The sequence below is a fragment of the Podarcis bocagei genome (genome assembly GCF_964188305.1).
Source record: "Podarcis bocagei genome assembly, chromosome: 9".
NCBI classification, from domain to species: domain Eukaryota; kingdom Metazoa; phylum Chordata; class Lepidosauria; order Squamata; family Lacertidae; genus Podarcis; species Podarcis bocagei.
The window spans coordinates 43,951,565-43,968,344 of record NC_138134.1 but is presented as its reverse complement, the minus strand read 5'-3'; the positions used below and the strand labels follow the sequence as shown (position 1 = coordinate 43,968,344).

The 16,780-nt window shown below is 44.0% G+C and overlaps 1 protein-coding gene across 1 annotated transcript in view; it reads right to left on the bottom strand.

Moving 5' to 3' along the window:
• Positions 1 to 16,274, bottom strand: part of RNF150 (ring finger protein 150) — an 81,793-nt gene extending 65,519 nt beyond the window's left edge. The window contains exon 1 of the mRNA XM_081208439.1: positions 15,507 to 16,274. Coding sequence (XP_081064565.1) covers positions 15,507 to 16,032 — 526 coding nt within the window. The 5' untranslated portion in view covers positions 16,033 to 16,274. The remainder of the gene's footprint in view (positions 1 to 15,506) is intronic.
• Between the last annotated feature and the right edge of the window lie 506 nt (positions 16,275 to 16,780).

The window sequence follows — 16,780 nt, the reverse complement described above, 5'->3', positions numbered from 1 at the left end:
GATGCAACTGTGGCTTAGTTAACACAGCAACAACAGGCTCCCCCCCCCCCCGCCCAGCCACTACAGACCTCCATCTATAAAGCTGCAACAAGAGATTAGGAAAAATGTGGTTCCAGATAACTGAAGCCTGTAAAACAGCAAGAACTTTGATCATGGGGGATTCTTTAATTACTTAGCTATTGAGCGGAATAACAATGAAAGGCAGAACCTAAGGAAGAGAGCTTCTCTATAACGGCCTGACAAATTGATTTCAATTAAAAAACAAAAAGCAGAAAAGTATTTTATGACTCATTGTTTGAAAACACCCACAAACACAAAGTCATCAGGATGTCATAGGGTCAAAATTCACTGCAGAATTTGGAGACAGACACAGTACAGTAGAGACTGAAGTGTTATCTGAAGCCATATACTGAAAAAATGACTGGGTAGGTGTTATATACTGAGTTGAATAGGATCCAAAATGCAGCAGTCTGATTGGTCCTAGAACAATAGGATTCAGAATGCAGCAGTCTGATTGGTCCTAGAACAACAGGACTCAGAATGCAGCAGTATGATTGGTCCACAGCAGCCACCCAATCCAGCTCCAGGTGGAAGTGAATCCGCAACCTGATTGGCCTACAGGAGAATCCCGTAAATAGCCAATCACGTGGGGCCCATTGTGTAAAGCAGGCATTCTGGGGGAACTTCCACTCCTCCTCACCACTATGAGCTGAATAAAGAGCATGAAATCCACTCTCAACTCCGAGTATATTTCAGTAGGGCTGCCCTACGTCCAAGTTTTCCCTGACACGTCCAGGAATTGGGCAGCAAAATGGCATTGGGGCAGATTTTCGCTGAATCAGCAAAATGTCTGGGAAAAGAAAAGTCCACCCCCCCCCCCCAAAAAAGAGCCAAACAACTTTGTCCCAGTTTTCACTTTTGGGAATATGGCAATCCTATTACTGGGTCACATATTTATTGCAGGCCACTTCCATGTTAGGTGTGCCCCTTATGAGTGCAACTGCGCATGTGTGCATCCCAGAAGTGACTCAAAAATGTCACAAAAGGGGACGGAATGGGGTGTTTGCAGGCTTTTTCAACGGTGTTTCAAATATATGCGATTTCACTTAAATGTGCAGTGCCGTGGAACATAACCCCCACATAAATCGAGAGTTGCCTGTATTAACCTCACAGGAATACAAAGCGCAGAATAATCTCAGTAAGACAGTACTAATGTGCTACTTCTATGGGCCAATTATTTAACACTTTGGAAATTATCAGTTTTGACTTGCATATTGTCTTCTAACTGATCTGTCTTTGTACTTGGGTGTTTTTCTTGGCTTTTTCTGGTACAAAATGTGTTTTGATGTGACATTTTTGTGCTAACGAAAGCAGAGATATATCCACTGAAGTTAAACGTTTATAACAAAGCTTCTCTTAATTAAATGGCTTTATAACACCTAATGCTTTTATTGATCAGTTTCTTCATCTTTGCTTTTAGATGATGGCAGGTTAGGAGGCGGAAGAATAGATTAATGGGTTGTTTTTAATATGATTCAACAAACAGTGTTGAACAATCTTTTTTATGATGGGTTTATTTGTTTTTGGCTTATGAATTCTTTTCTTTATAGATTTTTGTGTTTAATATTTGTTGATTGATGATCAAGCATTAATTTCTCTGGTGATTAACCAGGATCAGCATTGGTGAAGAAAAGCCACAATGAAACGGTCTAAGATTAAACTTTCATGAGGCCTAGATATATAAGAAATATACTTGGCTTAAATAATGTTCCAAAGGAATTGCCTATTTTACATACTGAAGGAAATGACTGGGTCATTTTAATTAGCCATTGCTTATTTAATAAATATAGTAACCACAATAACATTGATGACACTGAATAATAATATCTAAAGTGTATAGTTTTTCTTTAAAAAAACACCACCACTTGTTTGTTTATAGATAAACTTAGTATTTACTATCTTTTTTTCCAATTATATTCTTTAAAATTATATAACAATTCTAAGTTATAAGAGATTATATATGAAAATCAGCCTGTACCTTTTTTGGGGGGGGTTGATATCCCCCCCTTAACAAAAGAAAGAAAAGAAATCCTCTTTTGTGTTTCAAGTTAATATCCCGGTTTTATTACCGTATTTTTCCTTGTATAAGACGCCCCCATGTATAAGACGGCCCCTATTTTTTTGAACCCAAAATTAAGAATCAATATTTTAAACATCAAACAAAACAACTTTTTTTAGTTAGTGTGCTCAGGGGAGCTTTTTTGGGGAAATCACCTTCAAGCCCAGGCAGAAAGCGTGGAGGATCTAGATAAGCGGGCAGGTGGAAGAGAGGGGGCCAGTCTGCTGCCCTCGAGTTCTTTGCAGCGTAAGCCACAACCTGCCCAATCTGTTCTGCCTGGAGACAGTGGCAATGCCCAGGTCCCAAGACCAGAGCCGCTGGAGCTGGGAGTGATCTTTGTGGACTGGGCAAGGCGAAGCAGGAGGGTGCTGGAACTGGAAAAGCCACCTGCACCTGTCCCCAAAATAACACCTTCAGCACGGATTGGCAGCCACACCACTGATATCACCAAACTTCAGAACCTTGGCAGGGAAGGCTGGGCGAAAATTTTGGAGCGGGAGCGACGGGCAGAGCGTGCCTTCTGCACAGGGTGACAAGGCATCCTCTTCAGTGTCGCACTAGAGGAGCTTCTACAGGATACTTTGTGAAGCTTGGGCTCCATGCACCAGGCTCACTCCAGGCTGAGGGGGAAATAGTGCTTTTGGGCATGAGCAAAGTGCCTTTCTTTTTCCGCCATGTCGCCTGACAGCAGCCAAGCTTTCAGCTCCCCCCACCCACCTCGCATTCACATTCCATGTATAAGACGACCCCCAATTTTTGACTGAAAAAAGTCAGCAGAAAACATTGTCTTATACACGGGAAAATACGGTAAATTGTTCAGAATATATAACGTGTATAATGTAACTTGCTATCAAACCAGTTTATTTCTCAAAATGTATTGTTATATCCTATAGTATAAACTGTAAAGTGCCACTTTTCAGCCAACATATTATCAGCATTGTATCTGAATACTATAATCTAAAGAATTTCAGCATGCACATGGGAAGTGAGGGAGAAAGACTCCCAATTTCTCCTTCCAGAAGTATCTTCCTGAACCACACTGAATCCCACTCACAAGGCCCCTCTCAACCTCCAGGACAGGCTTCTGAGGGATGCCCAGGGACTGCAGTAGAAAGAGGAGCTGGAAAAACCATCATTTGCAAAAAGCATATTCACCTATACTTAACCAATGTCACATGAGCTGTGTTAGATTCCAACTGAAGCCCAACTTAGTACCTCAGGTTAAGAACTTTGCTTCAGGATGAGAACAGAAATTGTGCAGCAGCGGCATGGCGGCAGCAGGAGGCCCCATTAGCTAAAGTGGTGCTTCAGGTTAAGAACAGTTTCAGCTTAAGAGCAGACCTCCAGAACGAATTAAGTTCTTAACCCAAGGTACCACTGTATATCCTATAAGGTTGAGGGGCAACAAGGAACAGACTGTTCCGTTCCCCTTCAACAACCACTTGGCAGTATGAACATGCAGCCTTTGGCTACTGACCATTCTGGGTAGCTTTGGGGAGATGCAGACTTCTTTTAAAAATATGCAGCATGCCTCAGAGTTCTCCCATTGCTTTCAGGGACCCAGTATTCCACTTATCCTTCACCTGTTTTGGCAGCCAGTGCTTCCTCATGCTAGCTACCCTTTTTGGTAACATATATGCTTTGCAGTAGTACAAAACCACCCAGACCTATCGTGCATGGACTATACTCAGTTAACAAAGAGATGAGGTTACACGAATTCATGGTCCGTTTACGTATCTTATTTCAATAAATCAATGAATGTATTGTGTCCTCCAGCAGCCAAATAATCAGCAATCCAATGTAGATGAAAAGGGCAGAAAAGCACCTTATCAGGATTGAATACTGTCTTTGTGCAGCATGACCATGCAAGAGGTACTGGAATGTGAAGAAGGCATTTGAGCTACTCTTTCACAATGATGGGAGTGTTCCTTCATCTGGCTCCAGGTGTAAGAGACAGGCAGAGGCGGGGGGTGGGGGTAGAGGCAGATCATATGAGCCCCTGATCAACACCTGCACTTCTTTTCCTCACCAGCTTTTAAGAAGCGACATTTTCGCTTTATCTTCTGAAAGCATTCCAGGTGCTAAGTGAAACGCATCACAAGAGTTGTCATGGTGCTTCGCGCGCATGAGTCAACGAGAGGCAACTGTGTTAACACAACAATGACAGGATGCTCTGCCGCGATATTGTAATAGCCTAATTAGTAGGTATCATATTGATGCTTAAACATCAGGGCTAGAACAAGCAACAATGAACCCCTAATGCACTTGTATGTCAGCACCTGATATCCATGTATTCCAAAATGGAGTGTAGGGTTCATAGTACATGTTAATATACTGTCAGAGGACATGTTAATCTGAGATACCTGAGACCATTTCAACGGCTGTTTCCATGGAGATCAAGAACTATTTCAGTCTAAAAATGCCATCAAACAATGCTTGGGAAACAGATTTTCAAACAATTATGTGAATCAGCCCTACAAATACCAATGTTTGCTGCTGAGACGACCTGAATATAGTCTTTCATGGTGTTATTCAAAGAAATGTGAGGAAGTGTCTTCTGGTTTAATTGCAAGCAGGTAAGGTTTACAAGCTAGAAATGTGCAACAGTCAAATAAAAAGTAGATACAGTCCATGGATGCACTGGAAAACAATATTTAAGCTCCAGATCCAGTCCTATCACTACTGAGCATTTTTCCACTTCTGCTTGCTCCAGCACTCAATTTGACCTCAGATTTAAGCACTACAATTGTGTAGTTGTACCTGCTTGACATGGCTGACTTTCTCTAATATATAAAGTCTATATTGTTGCCACATTTGCAGGGTGCAAATCGCTAACTCCATGTCAAAGGATTAAGATGACGGCAGCTTGAGAAAATGGGACACACACTGTATATTACTATAGCATAGGGCACCGTCCCTAGTTTTAGCTGCATATGATGTATATGTAAATCTATTGTTTATTTATAAGAATATTTGCATACCACTATACCAAAGTAGAAAGTGCCTACTGTGGTTTCTCACCTCCCACTATTACATTGCTTAAGACTATGCTAGCCAGATGAAGCTAGGCTATATACCAGCCTTTCTCAACCTGGTGCCCTCCAGAAGTCTTAGACTACAACTCCCACGGTCCCTGATCATTGGCCATGCTGGCTGGAACTGATGAGAATTAGAGCCCAACCTCACCTGGATGGCATCAGGTTTGGGAAGGCTGGCATATTACTTTCAGTAGAAATATATTAATAACCAAGTCTTTAATAACATGGACCATATTGTAAAAATCCAAGTAACAGATTACACAGATGGTCTTTTACCAAGATGTTCAATGTTTTGTGTAACATTAAGGGCATGACTTGGTTCAAGATAGTAATTTATGCTACATGTTGTATATTGGTATTTCCCACAGTGGTTTAACAGTCAATCCCTCTTCACAAAGGGACTTTGAGTGTATTGTGGCCCTATGAGGTAAATGGGGGGGGTGTCCTCCTAACAACTCTCAGCACCATTAACCCACAACAGATCCTAGGATTATTGGGAGGGAAGCCACAATTGTTTAAAGTAGGACACTGCTTTAAATGTATAGTGCAGATGGGGCCTTGCTTCTGGCTAGTCTGGGATAGCATCCAACCTTGAAGTTCAAAATAAAATAAAAAATATGGTATTGCAAAGCTCAGTTTGCATGGGAACAGGCCCTAGCTCAGAAACAGAGTGAATGCTTTTTGCACAGAAGGCCTCATGTTTGATCCCTGGCATTTCCAGTTACCAAAGAACTAAGGAGTAGGTCATGTGATCTACCTGAGATCCTGGAAAGACACTACCACTGCCAATCAATTAGCACTGGGCTAAATGAACCTGACCTGGTATAAGGCAGTTAATTGAGTTATTGCATATAGTTCTCCAAAATACGTTATATATATATATATATGTATATTTGCATCTGAAATCAAAGTATCTATGCTGCAGTTGGATTCGTGCATATGGCATTAAGTCCTCCCAACCTGCAGATGTACAAAATTATATATGTTGTTTACAGGCCAAAAACAAAACAAAAACAGAGACTGTGGTTTATGCTGACTGCAGTTGTGGTGCCATACTTTGTGGGCTGCAAAAGTTACCACAAAAATAAGTGAAGTAGGAATTAAAACCTCTATAAACTTTACTTAGCCTTTTTGTGGGGTTTAATGCATTTCATTTCTTTTTTCCTAAAAATATGAACTTAAAAAAACCCTTCTATTAGGGTTGGAAAATCTAAAAACTTCCTCCACCTTGGTTTTTAAAGAAAGCTTGGGGGAACATCTGGCATAGGAGAGTTTCAATTCAGTCAGTGGGAGAAGTTGGATGTTTAAGATTCTGGAAATCCTACACAACCCTATCATCTGTAATTCTACATTCCTAATAAATGTACAAATTCAGGTAGACTGAGAGTTACTGCATGCATTTTTTTAAAAAGAAAAGTGCTCTAAAAATAAACCCACAGATTGTGAAATCAAGATACAGCTACATGAAACCATTTCCCCAAAAAACTAAAATAGCATTTCTCATAGTTAGTGCCCAAACAACTTTCACGTGGTTATTGTTCCTCAGATAAAATGGAGGGGGGAAATATGAACCCCACCCTGAGCATCTTGGGGGAAAGGCAAAATGTAACAAAAACAAAAAAATAACTCCATGGTTATCTTCCCTGTAAAAACTGATCATATTATTTCACCTACACTCAGGAATTTTCAAAACCTAGAACAGAAGACTTTCCTCTTAATATACTATTAGCATACTGCAGTCAATTTAATGAATATATAGCACAACATTCCTTCCTCATGATTTTCACAATCACAGGAACCCTTTTTTGGATGTGCCAAAATATCATAGATATCTTATCAGAGCATCTTTTGTAAAAACAAGTGCATTTCAAGTTTTAAAAGCGTGGTGGCTTTTACTGAAGTAATGGGCACTTGGGAGAGTTGCCATCTCTCACCTGTACAGATTTATGTGCCATAATTTACATGTATAATATGAATATTAAGTATGTATAGTGATTTATATTATGAATATTGCAAAAGGGGATGCTAAATTAGCATCTCTCATTTGTGCCAAATCCAATAGACTCCCCCTAGTACCAGCCAGGCACCCAAAGTCAGCAACAGACTACTGTTTAATGTCAGGAAAGACGGGAGTCTTATGCCAATATTTAGCCTTTAAAAGCACTAGCCCCACTTCAGGGGTGGGATCCGAATCTTCCCTATTCACTTGTGATTATTGAGAGAACTCCAGTTAGGTTTCTTTTCCTCCGGGCTATGAAATTCAGTGGGTTACCATATCTAATCTGAGGCTGTGTTAAGGAGTCCTAGGTAGCTCCCCTATACCTTTCTCAAACAGCACAAGGATACTAGCTGAAGACACATGTCATAGGTATAAACACAAACAGGAGGTGGAACCCAGGTAAGAAAACCTTCCCCTGCCACAAAGAGAGGGATGGTGCAAGCAACATGAAACTGAGAGACCAATGTCTCTTTTGTTCTATGGCCTCATATAACGTGGAGTTGAGTTGGCTTCAAGTGCAAAGCTGAAACAAAAACACCAAAGCTAGAACAACCAGTTCACTAAAATAAAATGGTTTATGAGAATGAATACACAGAAATTTTGAGAAAAGCGAGAACCAACGTGTCCTCCTTTGAGCAACAAACTTCCTTTTTCGTTTTGCATGCCTTCATTTCTCCTCTCCATAACTTTTTATAGCTCTACTTCTGGCATTCTGCACCAAAGCCACAGTTGCCATGCTATTCTTCCCCTCTTACCCATTTGACAAATGTATGAATCATAAAAACAAAGGCTGAAATGTATAACTTTCACACTTTAGTCAGCACATACATGCATACACACAAACACACACACACTGCTGGAAAAAGTAATTTTTCTACCTTCTTAAAACTTCCAAAGGTTCTGGCCAACAACAGCCCCCACAAAAACACCTAGAAACCTCCCAAACCATGACTGCTATGCTTAATTAAAAAAAAAAAGAATTAGAAAAGTCTGGTTCTGGGTACTTGGGTTAGGATTAGGGCCATGAGAACAGCTCACTTTAATTCATTTGTAATGACCTAGACCACTTTTTCAAATTTAGGGCACAAAGCTTGCCCTTTTGAGAATGTGTGGCCTTTCCCTACACCCAACACTATGACTGGATGCACACACAGTGTCCATTGAAGCTCTCAGGGTTGCGTCAAATGAAGTTGTCCCATTAGCAGAAGGACTTCTGCCTGTGCAATGGGACTTCCTCTCCCTTTCCTCTCCCTGTGCCCCCCACATCTGCTTGGGATTTTCAACAAACCCTCCAGAGCAGATTTGTGGGGAGTGGGAGGTACAAAGGCGGAGCAGGAGAGGAAATTGCACTGTGAAAATAGAAGACCCTTATACTGAGGGATTTCTCTGTTGGATACAACCCTTCGTTTCTCCTGTCCAGTGCATTAAGCTCTCTGACCCGTCCCTTAATATTCAAATTGACTATAAGTTTTCCATGAATGCATAAATGTTTTTGCCTGCACAAGCATCCATGGAAATGGAAGGAGGGGGAGAAAATGTGGAGAAGCATTCCATTGTAATGCATTCCACATGAAAAACAAATGTGGAATACATTATGTCAAGAGCTAGTAGCTATGAGGGGAGTTGTTGCAGCAAGCATCAAAAGGAGGAAATGCCAGGAATGGTAGAAAATGCTGACCATGTTTGCTGGGAAAGGAATTCAGGTTTACACAAATAGGTATAAACTGCTATTTTAGAAAAATCAGAGCTGAGGCATTTAGCACTTCTCTGGGATGTACCTGCATTAAACCACTTTATGGCTGGTAATCAGCAGTGAGCCTTCAGACTTTGCCTTGGGACTTTAGCTGAGACTGCTATCAAGGTGAAGCTGACAAAAAGCTTCTTCACGCTTTGTCAAGAGCAAGGGTAGCTTGCTTGTTTGATCCTTGGAGAATTTGCAGTTAACCTGTGGTCCTCCAGCTATTGTTGAACTCCAGCTCCCATCAACTCCAGCTAGCATGGCCAATGGTCAGGGATGATGGGAGCTAGAATCCAACAGCACAAAGAGGACCGTAGGTTAACCAAGGCATGGTCTAAAGAGTACAGTAGATAGTTTCAGTTCCAGCACAAGTAGCCAATCAGGAAAACACATGAAAGGCACCAATGTCAATGTCAGCTTCTGTCCTGGAGTGACCATATTCATGGTGTTACTATTAATGTATAGAAACCTTTAACAGCTTGGGACCAGTTTACCCGAAGAATCCCATTACCCCATATATCAGGCTTCCTCAACCTCAGCCCTCCAGATGTTTTTGAGACTACAATTCCCAGCATCCCTCACCACTGGTCCTGCTAGCTAGGGATCATGGGAGTTGTAGGCCAAAAACTTCTAGAGGGCTGAGGTCGAGGAAGCCTGCCATATATGCACATTCAGCCACTTCAGTCTGCAGAACTGGCATTTCTACAAGTTTCACATGATGTTGTTTCTGCAGTTGCAAGGAGTCAATCCTTCAGTGTGGCATCACCTACACTGTGGAACTCCCTGCTCATTGACATTAGGCTACAGTCCCAGTCAGGATCACCCACTTGCTACCCAAGTCGTTCTGTCAGTGCATCCACACAACCCCAAACTCTCCAGCATCCTGCCTCACTGCAGCACTAGCCAGGTATGCTGCAGCAATGCCAGTGTTGGGAAGGTGGCTCTGTCCCTCTGTCCCTCCACACTGGCCACTACTGAATACATATTGTGCAAATGCAATATTTTATTTGAAAATAACACCTCACACAACTATTCTCCAAATAAAATATATCCGGAAGTCCTAATCACCCAAAGTCTCAGGTAGCCTGTACAGTAGCTGTTGCATCACAGTATTTCTGTAGGAAGTTCTGATTTCCTTACTGCGTGCCTTAAATACCCCAGTACATATGCACATTTACTTGGAATGTCCTATTAAGTTTCATGAGGCCTAGTAGGGATGAGCAGCAGCTACAGACAAATCTTGTGCTGAATCCGGATACAGAGAGATTGTTGGCTTCTCCAAGGTGTAGCAGTATCTGCACAAGCCAGGTGCTCTGAGTTAGAGGAGATACTGTATTGTGAATCACCTCGTGGCACCTTAGTGACTCAGATGCCAAAAAAGAAAGAAGAAGCCCAACCATGCTACAGACAAGGGTCTGCAAAATGTGAAACTATGTATCTAAGCTTTCCATAAAAGGAAAACACAGGTGAAGAAAAGGTACAGCTTCGCAAAATCAAACTTATGCCTCTAGCTTAAGAAAATGCCAAGATCTTGAATGGGAAGGGATAGCTCATTCACAACTGACAGGCCTAGCGTGCAAACAGCATCCTTTCCACAAGGCACCTGCACTCTCCAATTCTATTGCTTTGGAGGGAGAGATACTGAAGGAATATGTACTTTCTCACTATTACTTCCTGATCTTTTGCTGTTTTGTTCTACAGAGCAAAATACATCAGAAAGAGTTCTGATGAAGTTTGGAGGCATTCCTCCCTTAGGCACCCTTTTCTAATCATTGTCCAACGTCTTTGACCCTTTAATTCCATTCTGATTTTATATGTTCTAAGTGTTCTTGTTCTCCTGAGCAGCGCGTGTGAACAGTCTGGTCCCTTGCTCACCATTTTGCCTAGAGAATAAGGCATATCCCTTCTTAAACACACAAAATTCATAATTAAATCCTTTCTAGCAAGAAGACAAATGAATCCTGGGAGAATTTCTGTGTGTGTAATAACCTTCTTGCTGTGCCTCCAGGAGGTGTCTACCATTTCCCCAACACACACACTGATTCCCTGGCAGGCACACCTGAACTCTGATTAGCTGGAAACTACTTTAGCTGCCCTTTCTTTTTTTTTAAGAAATTTTTTTTTATTAACCAACCAATCACATCAAATCAAACCAAATTACATAAATTCCAAATTACACAGCCGAATTTTTAATTTTTGTTGGGGGTACCCATATTTCAAGTTCCGAAGGGGATCCAATCAACTTCTTGCTTCTTACTGCTGTTTTAATGTCCACAAATCTAACCTTATGATGTTCACAGTACTATCCAGTACTATCCCCAACCCGCAACTGATGCTTGAAACTTCCAGTGCCAGAAGTGACCATTAAGAGTAAGTTCGCAATGTTCATTTGGATAAAGTATAGGATGATTTAAGACCACTAGTCTGGTGCAGTGTTTTATTTCAACTCTGAGCTTCGTACCTGCCATTTCTCCTCCACACCCCTTTTTTTTACTTCTACAGTGGTACCTTGGGTTACAGATGCTTCAGGTTACAGACTCCACTAACCCAGAAATATTACCTCGGGTTAATAACTTTGTTTCAGGATGAGAACAGAAATCATGCAGTGGCGGTGCAGCAGCAGCAGGAGGCCCTATTAGCTAAAGTGGTGCTTCAGGTTAAGAACAATTTCAGGTAAGAACGGACCTCCAGAAGGAATTAAGTTCTTAACCCGAGGTACCACTGTACTCAATTTGAATAAACTGCTTAATTGGATTTCTGGGCTGTACTGATTTTGGCGCACACTCGGCGGCTGTTTATCCTCCCACCATGTGGCTTAGGCTGCTTGGGGCTACACTAGGGGTTGTCAAAGTGATTGGATGAGCAGACAGGAGACAGGCTGAAGTTGCAAAAAGTCTCGGAAGTCAGCTGGCTGCTCTCCAAGACTCAAGGAGATCACCGTAAGGCAGTGGGAATCCCGCACCCTTGGCATTAGGTGACACAGAAAAGGGTTGAGGCAGCAGAGAGAAACTACTGCAGGTTCCCTAAGGCTATGAAGCTGCCCTTCAAGTTTGGTACTGAAACAGGGGGCCGTCCTACTGTCACAGAGTGCAGTGTTTTAGTTAGCAATGTAGTTTTGAGGCCTTTGCTTCTGCGCAACTTTGTGTAATATTTTTCAATCAATCCAAATTATTTTTTAAAAAATGTGTGTATCACTCAACCTCTTGTTTTTAATGATATTATTTCTCTCATGTGTGGTCATGTCCCAAGTGATTATTTTCATTTACCAGCCATGATTGTTGTTAATGTTACTTAGTGCTTACTGTCCTTGTGCGCCTCTTTTCCACATACACACTAGGGTCTTTTACTGAAGTACTATTTGGTGTGAATAAACACTCACTGCAGAAAAGTACCACACAACAATAACACACATTTAGCAAAGTGTGTTGTCCTCATCTACCTTGTGCCTGATCAGGGCAAGAGGTGGGGGCAGCGGGAGAGATGGCTCTCTGAGGGCTCCACCCACTAAGCTGAAATGCACCTTCTCTGTTGTAGCCAGAAATAGTGATGACATTCAACAGCTGCAAGTTCTCTCTCTCTCAGGATGGCAGAACTAGCAGTGGGAGCAAACAGCAGAGAATATGGGTTTGCTTTGTGTTTTCAGCAGAACCTAGATATACAACCTGCCTGCTTTGTAGGAAGCAGCTAAACAGGGAGAAGCTTCCAGGGCACTATACCACCAGAGCTGTCATCACACACCCGTAAAGGATGGAGAGAGCCAGGGCAGGACTGCACTGGTGGTGCACAAAATTCACATACCCTTGTTCCCACCACCAACTTGATGTTTTCCTCACTGTCACTCTGCTGGACACATCCCAATCTGGCAAACAACAACACTGGCACAGTTGGGAGGGTGCCATGACCGACAGGATTTCGGGTGGGATAAGTATATGGGTCCACAAGGAGCAAGTTTCCAATGCCCACATTAGCCTATTCCTCAAATCAAAAGACTTTGTTTGCAGCTCTATGTGCAGTAGAACCAGTAGCACCTCTCTAATGCTGCTGAATTTTTGACCACAAACAAAACCACAGGGAGGAAAAAGAATCCCTTTCAGTCTTCAGTCCACACACACACACACACACACACACACACACACACACACACACTGTCAACTTAAAGGAACCTAGCACAAAACCTCCTAGGCCCATTTGTATGTAATTTAGCAGGTTTGACACCTAGGGGCACTTCTGCTATTTTCAGATCAATCGCCCACAAAACACTAGCAGAGACAAACGAAATCTCTCTGAATTTATTGTTCTATTGTCAGTGTGCTGCCCCAGCTTTTTTTGCCCATTACAAACTTTCTATGCTACTAGTGACCAATAAGCATAATAAATCTTTCTTTCTTTCTTTTTCAGCATCCCAAAACTGCAAATGCTGTCCTTATGAGGAAGCTGCAGTAGCTATCTTTCTTTGGTAGGATCCATCCCCTTAGAAGGGACTGCCATGCCTGCAAATTTTATCAATTTCTGCAAAATATAAGAACTATAAAATGTTATTTTTAAAAAAGAAAAAAACGATTAAACTTTAAAAGGCAGCTACCACAAAAAACACTGTATTGATTTGCCTGTAATTTGTCAAATTTTATCCACTTTGGAGGGGCTATTATGCCCACATAAATCATGAATCTCTTTCAAAAGGAATAGAATTGGAACATTTTTCAAATTTCTCAACAGTGCATAGGTAAGAACAAAGCCTCATTTTTCTGAAGAAGATTCAGACCCCGAGCTGAATCACAGAGTCTCTGAAGTGCTTTGGACCAAACTGGGCTGTTTTCCATAGCGCCAACTCAAGGTCCAACCAAATATTGCGGTTGGTATATTCCCTACCTGTCAGGGTCTACAACTTAGTAATTACTGTTAAAATAATGCTAATGTTTTGCTACCAATCTTTCTTCTAGGTTCCCCTCTAAGGTGGAGAACAACTGCAACCTCAATCTAAGCCCCATTGAATTTTGTGGCGCTTACTAAAGAAGAAATATATTTACCTAGGCTGATTTGCAAGATGTGTACAACCCAAATTAAAAAGTGGCATTTTGACTCTCCATAGCGTGGTATTTTGGAATAAGAAGCAAGTAGCTCTTGACCATGTAGGGCTCTGCCCCCAAACAACTACTCTTGGTGTTTTCTAAAAACACAACATTTTCAAATGCTGATAATGAATAAGAGCACATGTTCACCACACAGCCTGTTCTTGCATACTGATATTTTGTAATTATTTTTATTCCATATGACAAAATGGAATATATCCAAGAGCACCATCACATAAACATCTACACTGTGTGTGTTGCAAAGAAGCCTTAGCAGAATTCAAAGACGCCTAAAAGTGGATTTAAAAATTGCATGTGTACATACTACCTGAAATTAGACAGTAATCCGTGTCACAGGAATTGCAGATATTGTACTAAGACTGCATTTTCCAAGTAAAATCTTCTAATAGTAATTAACCTAATTGTGTTCCTGGCATCCTGAATAGCTCATTCTCTTGACACAGTGCTTGCACAGCTAGAGCAAGTGACGGCAAAGCCAGAAAAAAGGCTTACAGCAACAGCACTATATACAGAAATCACAAACCTCCTGGGATTCGGGAAGTGGCTTAAAACACCAGAACTTTCAAACTTTCCCAGACATATTGAAAGGTGCTGTTGTATCAGTCCACTGTTTAATCAGCATAGTTCAACCATTCATTACAAAGGGCTGCACCCGCAAGCCCAAATGTAGCATGAATGAATTTGAAGGAACACAGAAAGTAATGTGCACATCTCGAATGGCCACTGAAAAAGGCTCAGAGTGAAATCAAATGACAGAATATGTGAATGTCCTCCAGATGTGGTTGGACTCCAGCTCCCATTATCCCTGACCATAATCTATGCTGGCTGGGACTGAGTGGAGTTGGGAGTCTAAGCAACATCTGGAGGGCCACATATTGCCCTTTCCTTCCCTGCACCAGACACACTAACCTCCCATTCCCTTTCCTGCCTACTGCCAAGATGCACATCATTCCAGCAGGTTTCCCCCTTTCTAGGGTTTCCCTTCTGCCTTGTACCTGTCCTTTTCGCTTTTGTCTTCCACCTGGTTGGATCCTTGACTACTACGACCTTTCTCCCCCTACCCTTCCCAAAACAGCTGACCTGTCTCCCCTTATTACTTTCCTGCTCCCCTGCATTCAAAAGCTGTCCTTGCATCCCTTGTCATTTAGTTTCAAGCTATTCAAAGGCCAGCTCTTAGATGCGCCCCATCACTCACTCCACTAGCCTTCCCCTCTTTTTTCCCCCAGCTCAAGAAGGGGGGGGGGGCAGAGAGAGAGAAATAGCCAAAAACTCATCTTATGGCGAGCCAAAGCACACAGCACTGCCTGCTTTTCACCCAAGCCAGATCCCAGGATGTTATTAACCCTGGCCACGGCCATTGGCTTTGCTATTAATAACATCCTGGGAGGCTGGTTGGGTGCGATGGTCCAAGGAGGGGTGCGATAAAGCTGTCCAGAAGGGAGATCCTCAAACCGTGGCACTTTTTGGGGGGAGGGGGGATGGTTGTGGCTCAACACCCTTCCCCCCCCCAACATCCTCTCACCTGCGGGGGGCATGGTGATGGTCTCGTTGGCGTTGCTGGAGCCCACGTTGTAGACGACCACAGCCGAGGCATTTTGCGCGGCGGCGTGCCGGATCTTATCCTTGTAAGTGCAGTTCCCCTTGGGGATGAGCGCGATCCAGATCTTGCCGGGCCCGGGCACGGCGAACCTGGCGTTGGGGTCGCAGGCTAGCCGGTCGGCGGCCGCCGAGGTCATCACCACCTGGCCCCAGACGTCGTGCTTGGGCGAGTGTTCCCCGTAGCGGCCGCACTCGGTCTTCTCGCTACGCAACTCCCCGCCTGCGCCGCCGCCTGCGCCGCCGCCGCCAGGATCCGGGTAAGTAATGTTCACGAAGGCCGTGTACCACTCCTCTTTCTCGGCCACGGTGAAATCCAGGCACAGCAGATGCACGAAACAAAAGGAAAGCAGCCATGTTGAGAGAGCCAGGCTGCGGCACGCTTGGATCACGGACATTGCCATCTTCGCCTCCTGCTCCCGCTCGCCCCCCCGCCGCGCGCGTGTCTGCATGTGGGGGGCGCGCGCGCGCGCGTGGAGAAGGCGCGCGGGGACACGCCAGCCCGGGCGGAGGAGGCAGGCGGCGCGCCCTCACCTTTGCAACCCGCTCGGCATTCCCAGCTCCTCTGCTGGGCGCGCGGGGGAAAGGAACAAAAGCGGACGGCGGCGCAGCCTCGCTTGCCGTCGGCCCGTCCTCCTCTCGGGCGGCTTAAGAAGGGCGGGCGGCCGGCTGGCTGGCTGGCGCGCCGGCCAAGCGGGTCCTTTTCAGTGCGCTGGCAGGGCGCGCCCGGCCAAGCTGGTCTTTTCAGTGCCAGCTGGGCTCCCCAGAGACGCGGGCGAAGGCGGCCTCTTCGCAGCTGAGGGAAAAGCCCCCGAGAGGCAGCGCGCTGCTCCAGCGGCCTCTCCGGCTCTGGAGCTCCCTCATTCCCCCCTCGCCTTGTGGGCTTCCCAGCCGCCTCACGCCAGAGGAGATGTTTTGTTTTGGAGGGTAGAAGGGGCGGGAAAAGAGGGGAGCTAAGGTTGGAGGGGGGAGCGAGGAGGTCGAGCGCAGGAGGAGCTTGCATGTGATGTCAAGAGCTCCCGCTTGCAGCTGCTCGGCTTTTGCGAGGTTGGTCTCTCGACTCCGAAGGGAAGGAAGGACGCCTGCCGGCAGACAGAGGGAAGGCAGCCTGCCCGGGCGCCGTGTGCAGGAGAGGGGAAAGGTGAGGGGCAGCGAAGCCCGCTTGGTCCCCTGAGAACTGGGGAGAGGTCACCAGGCCTC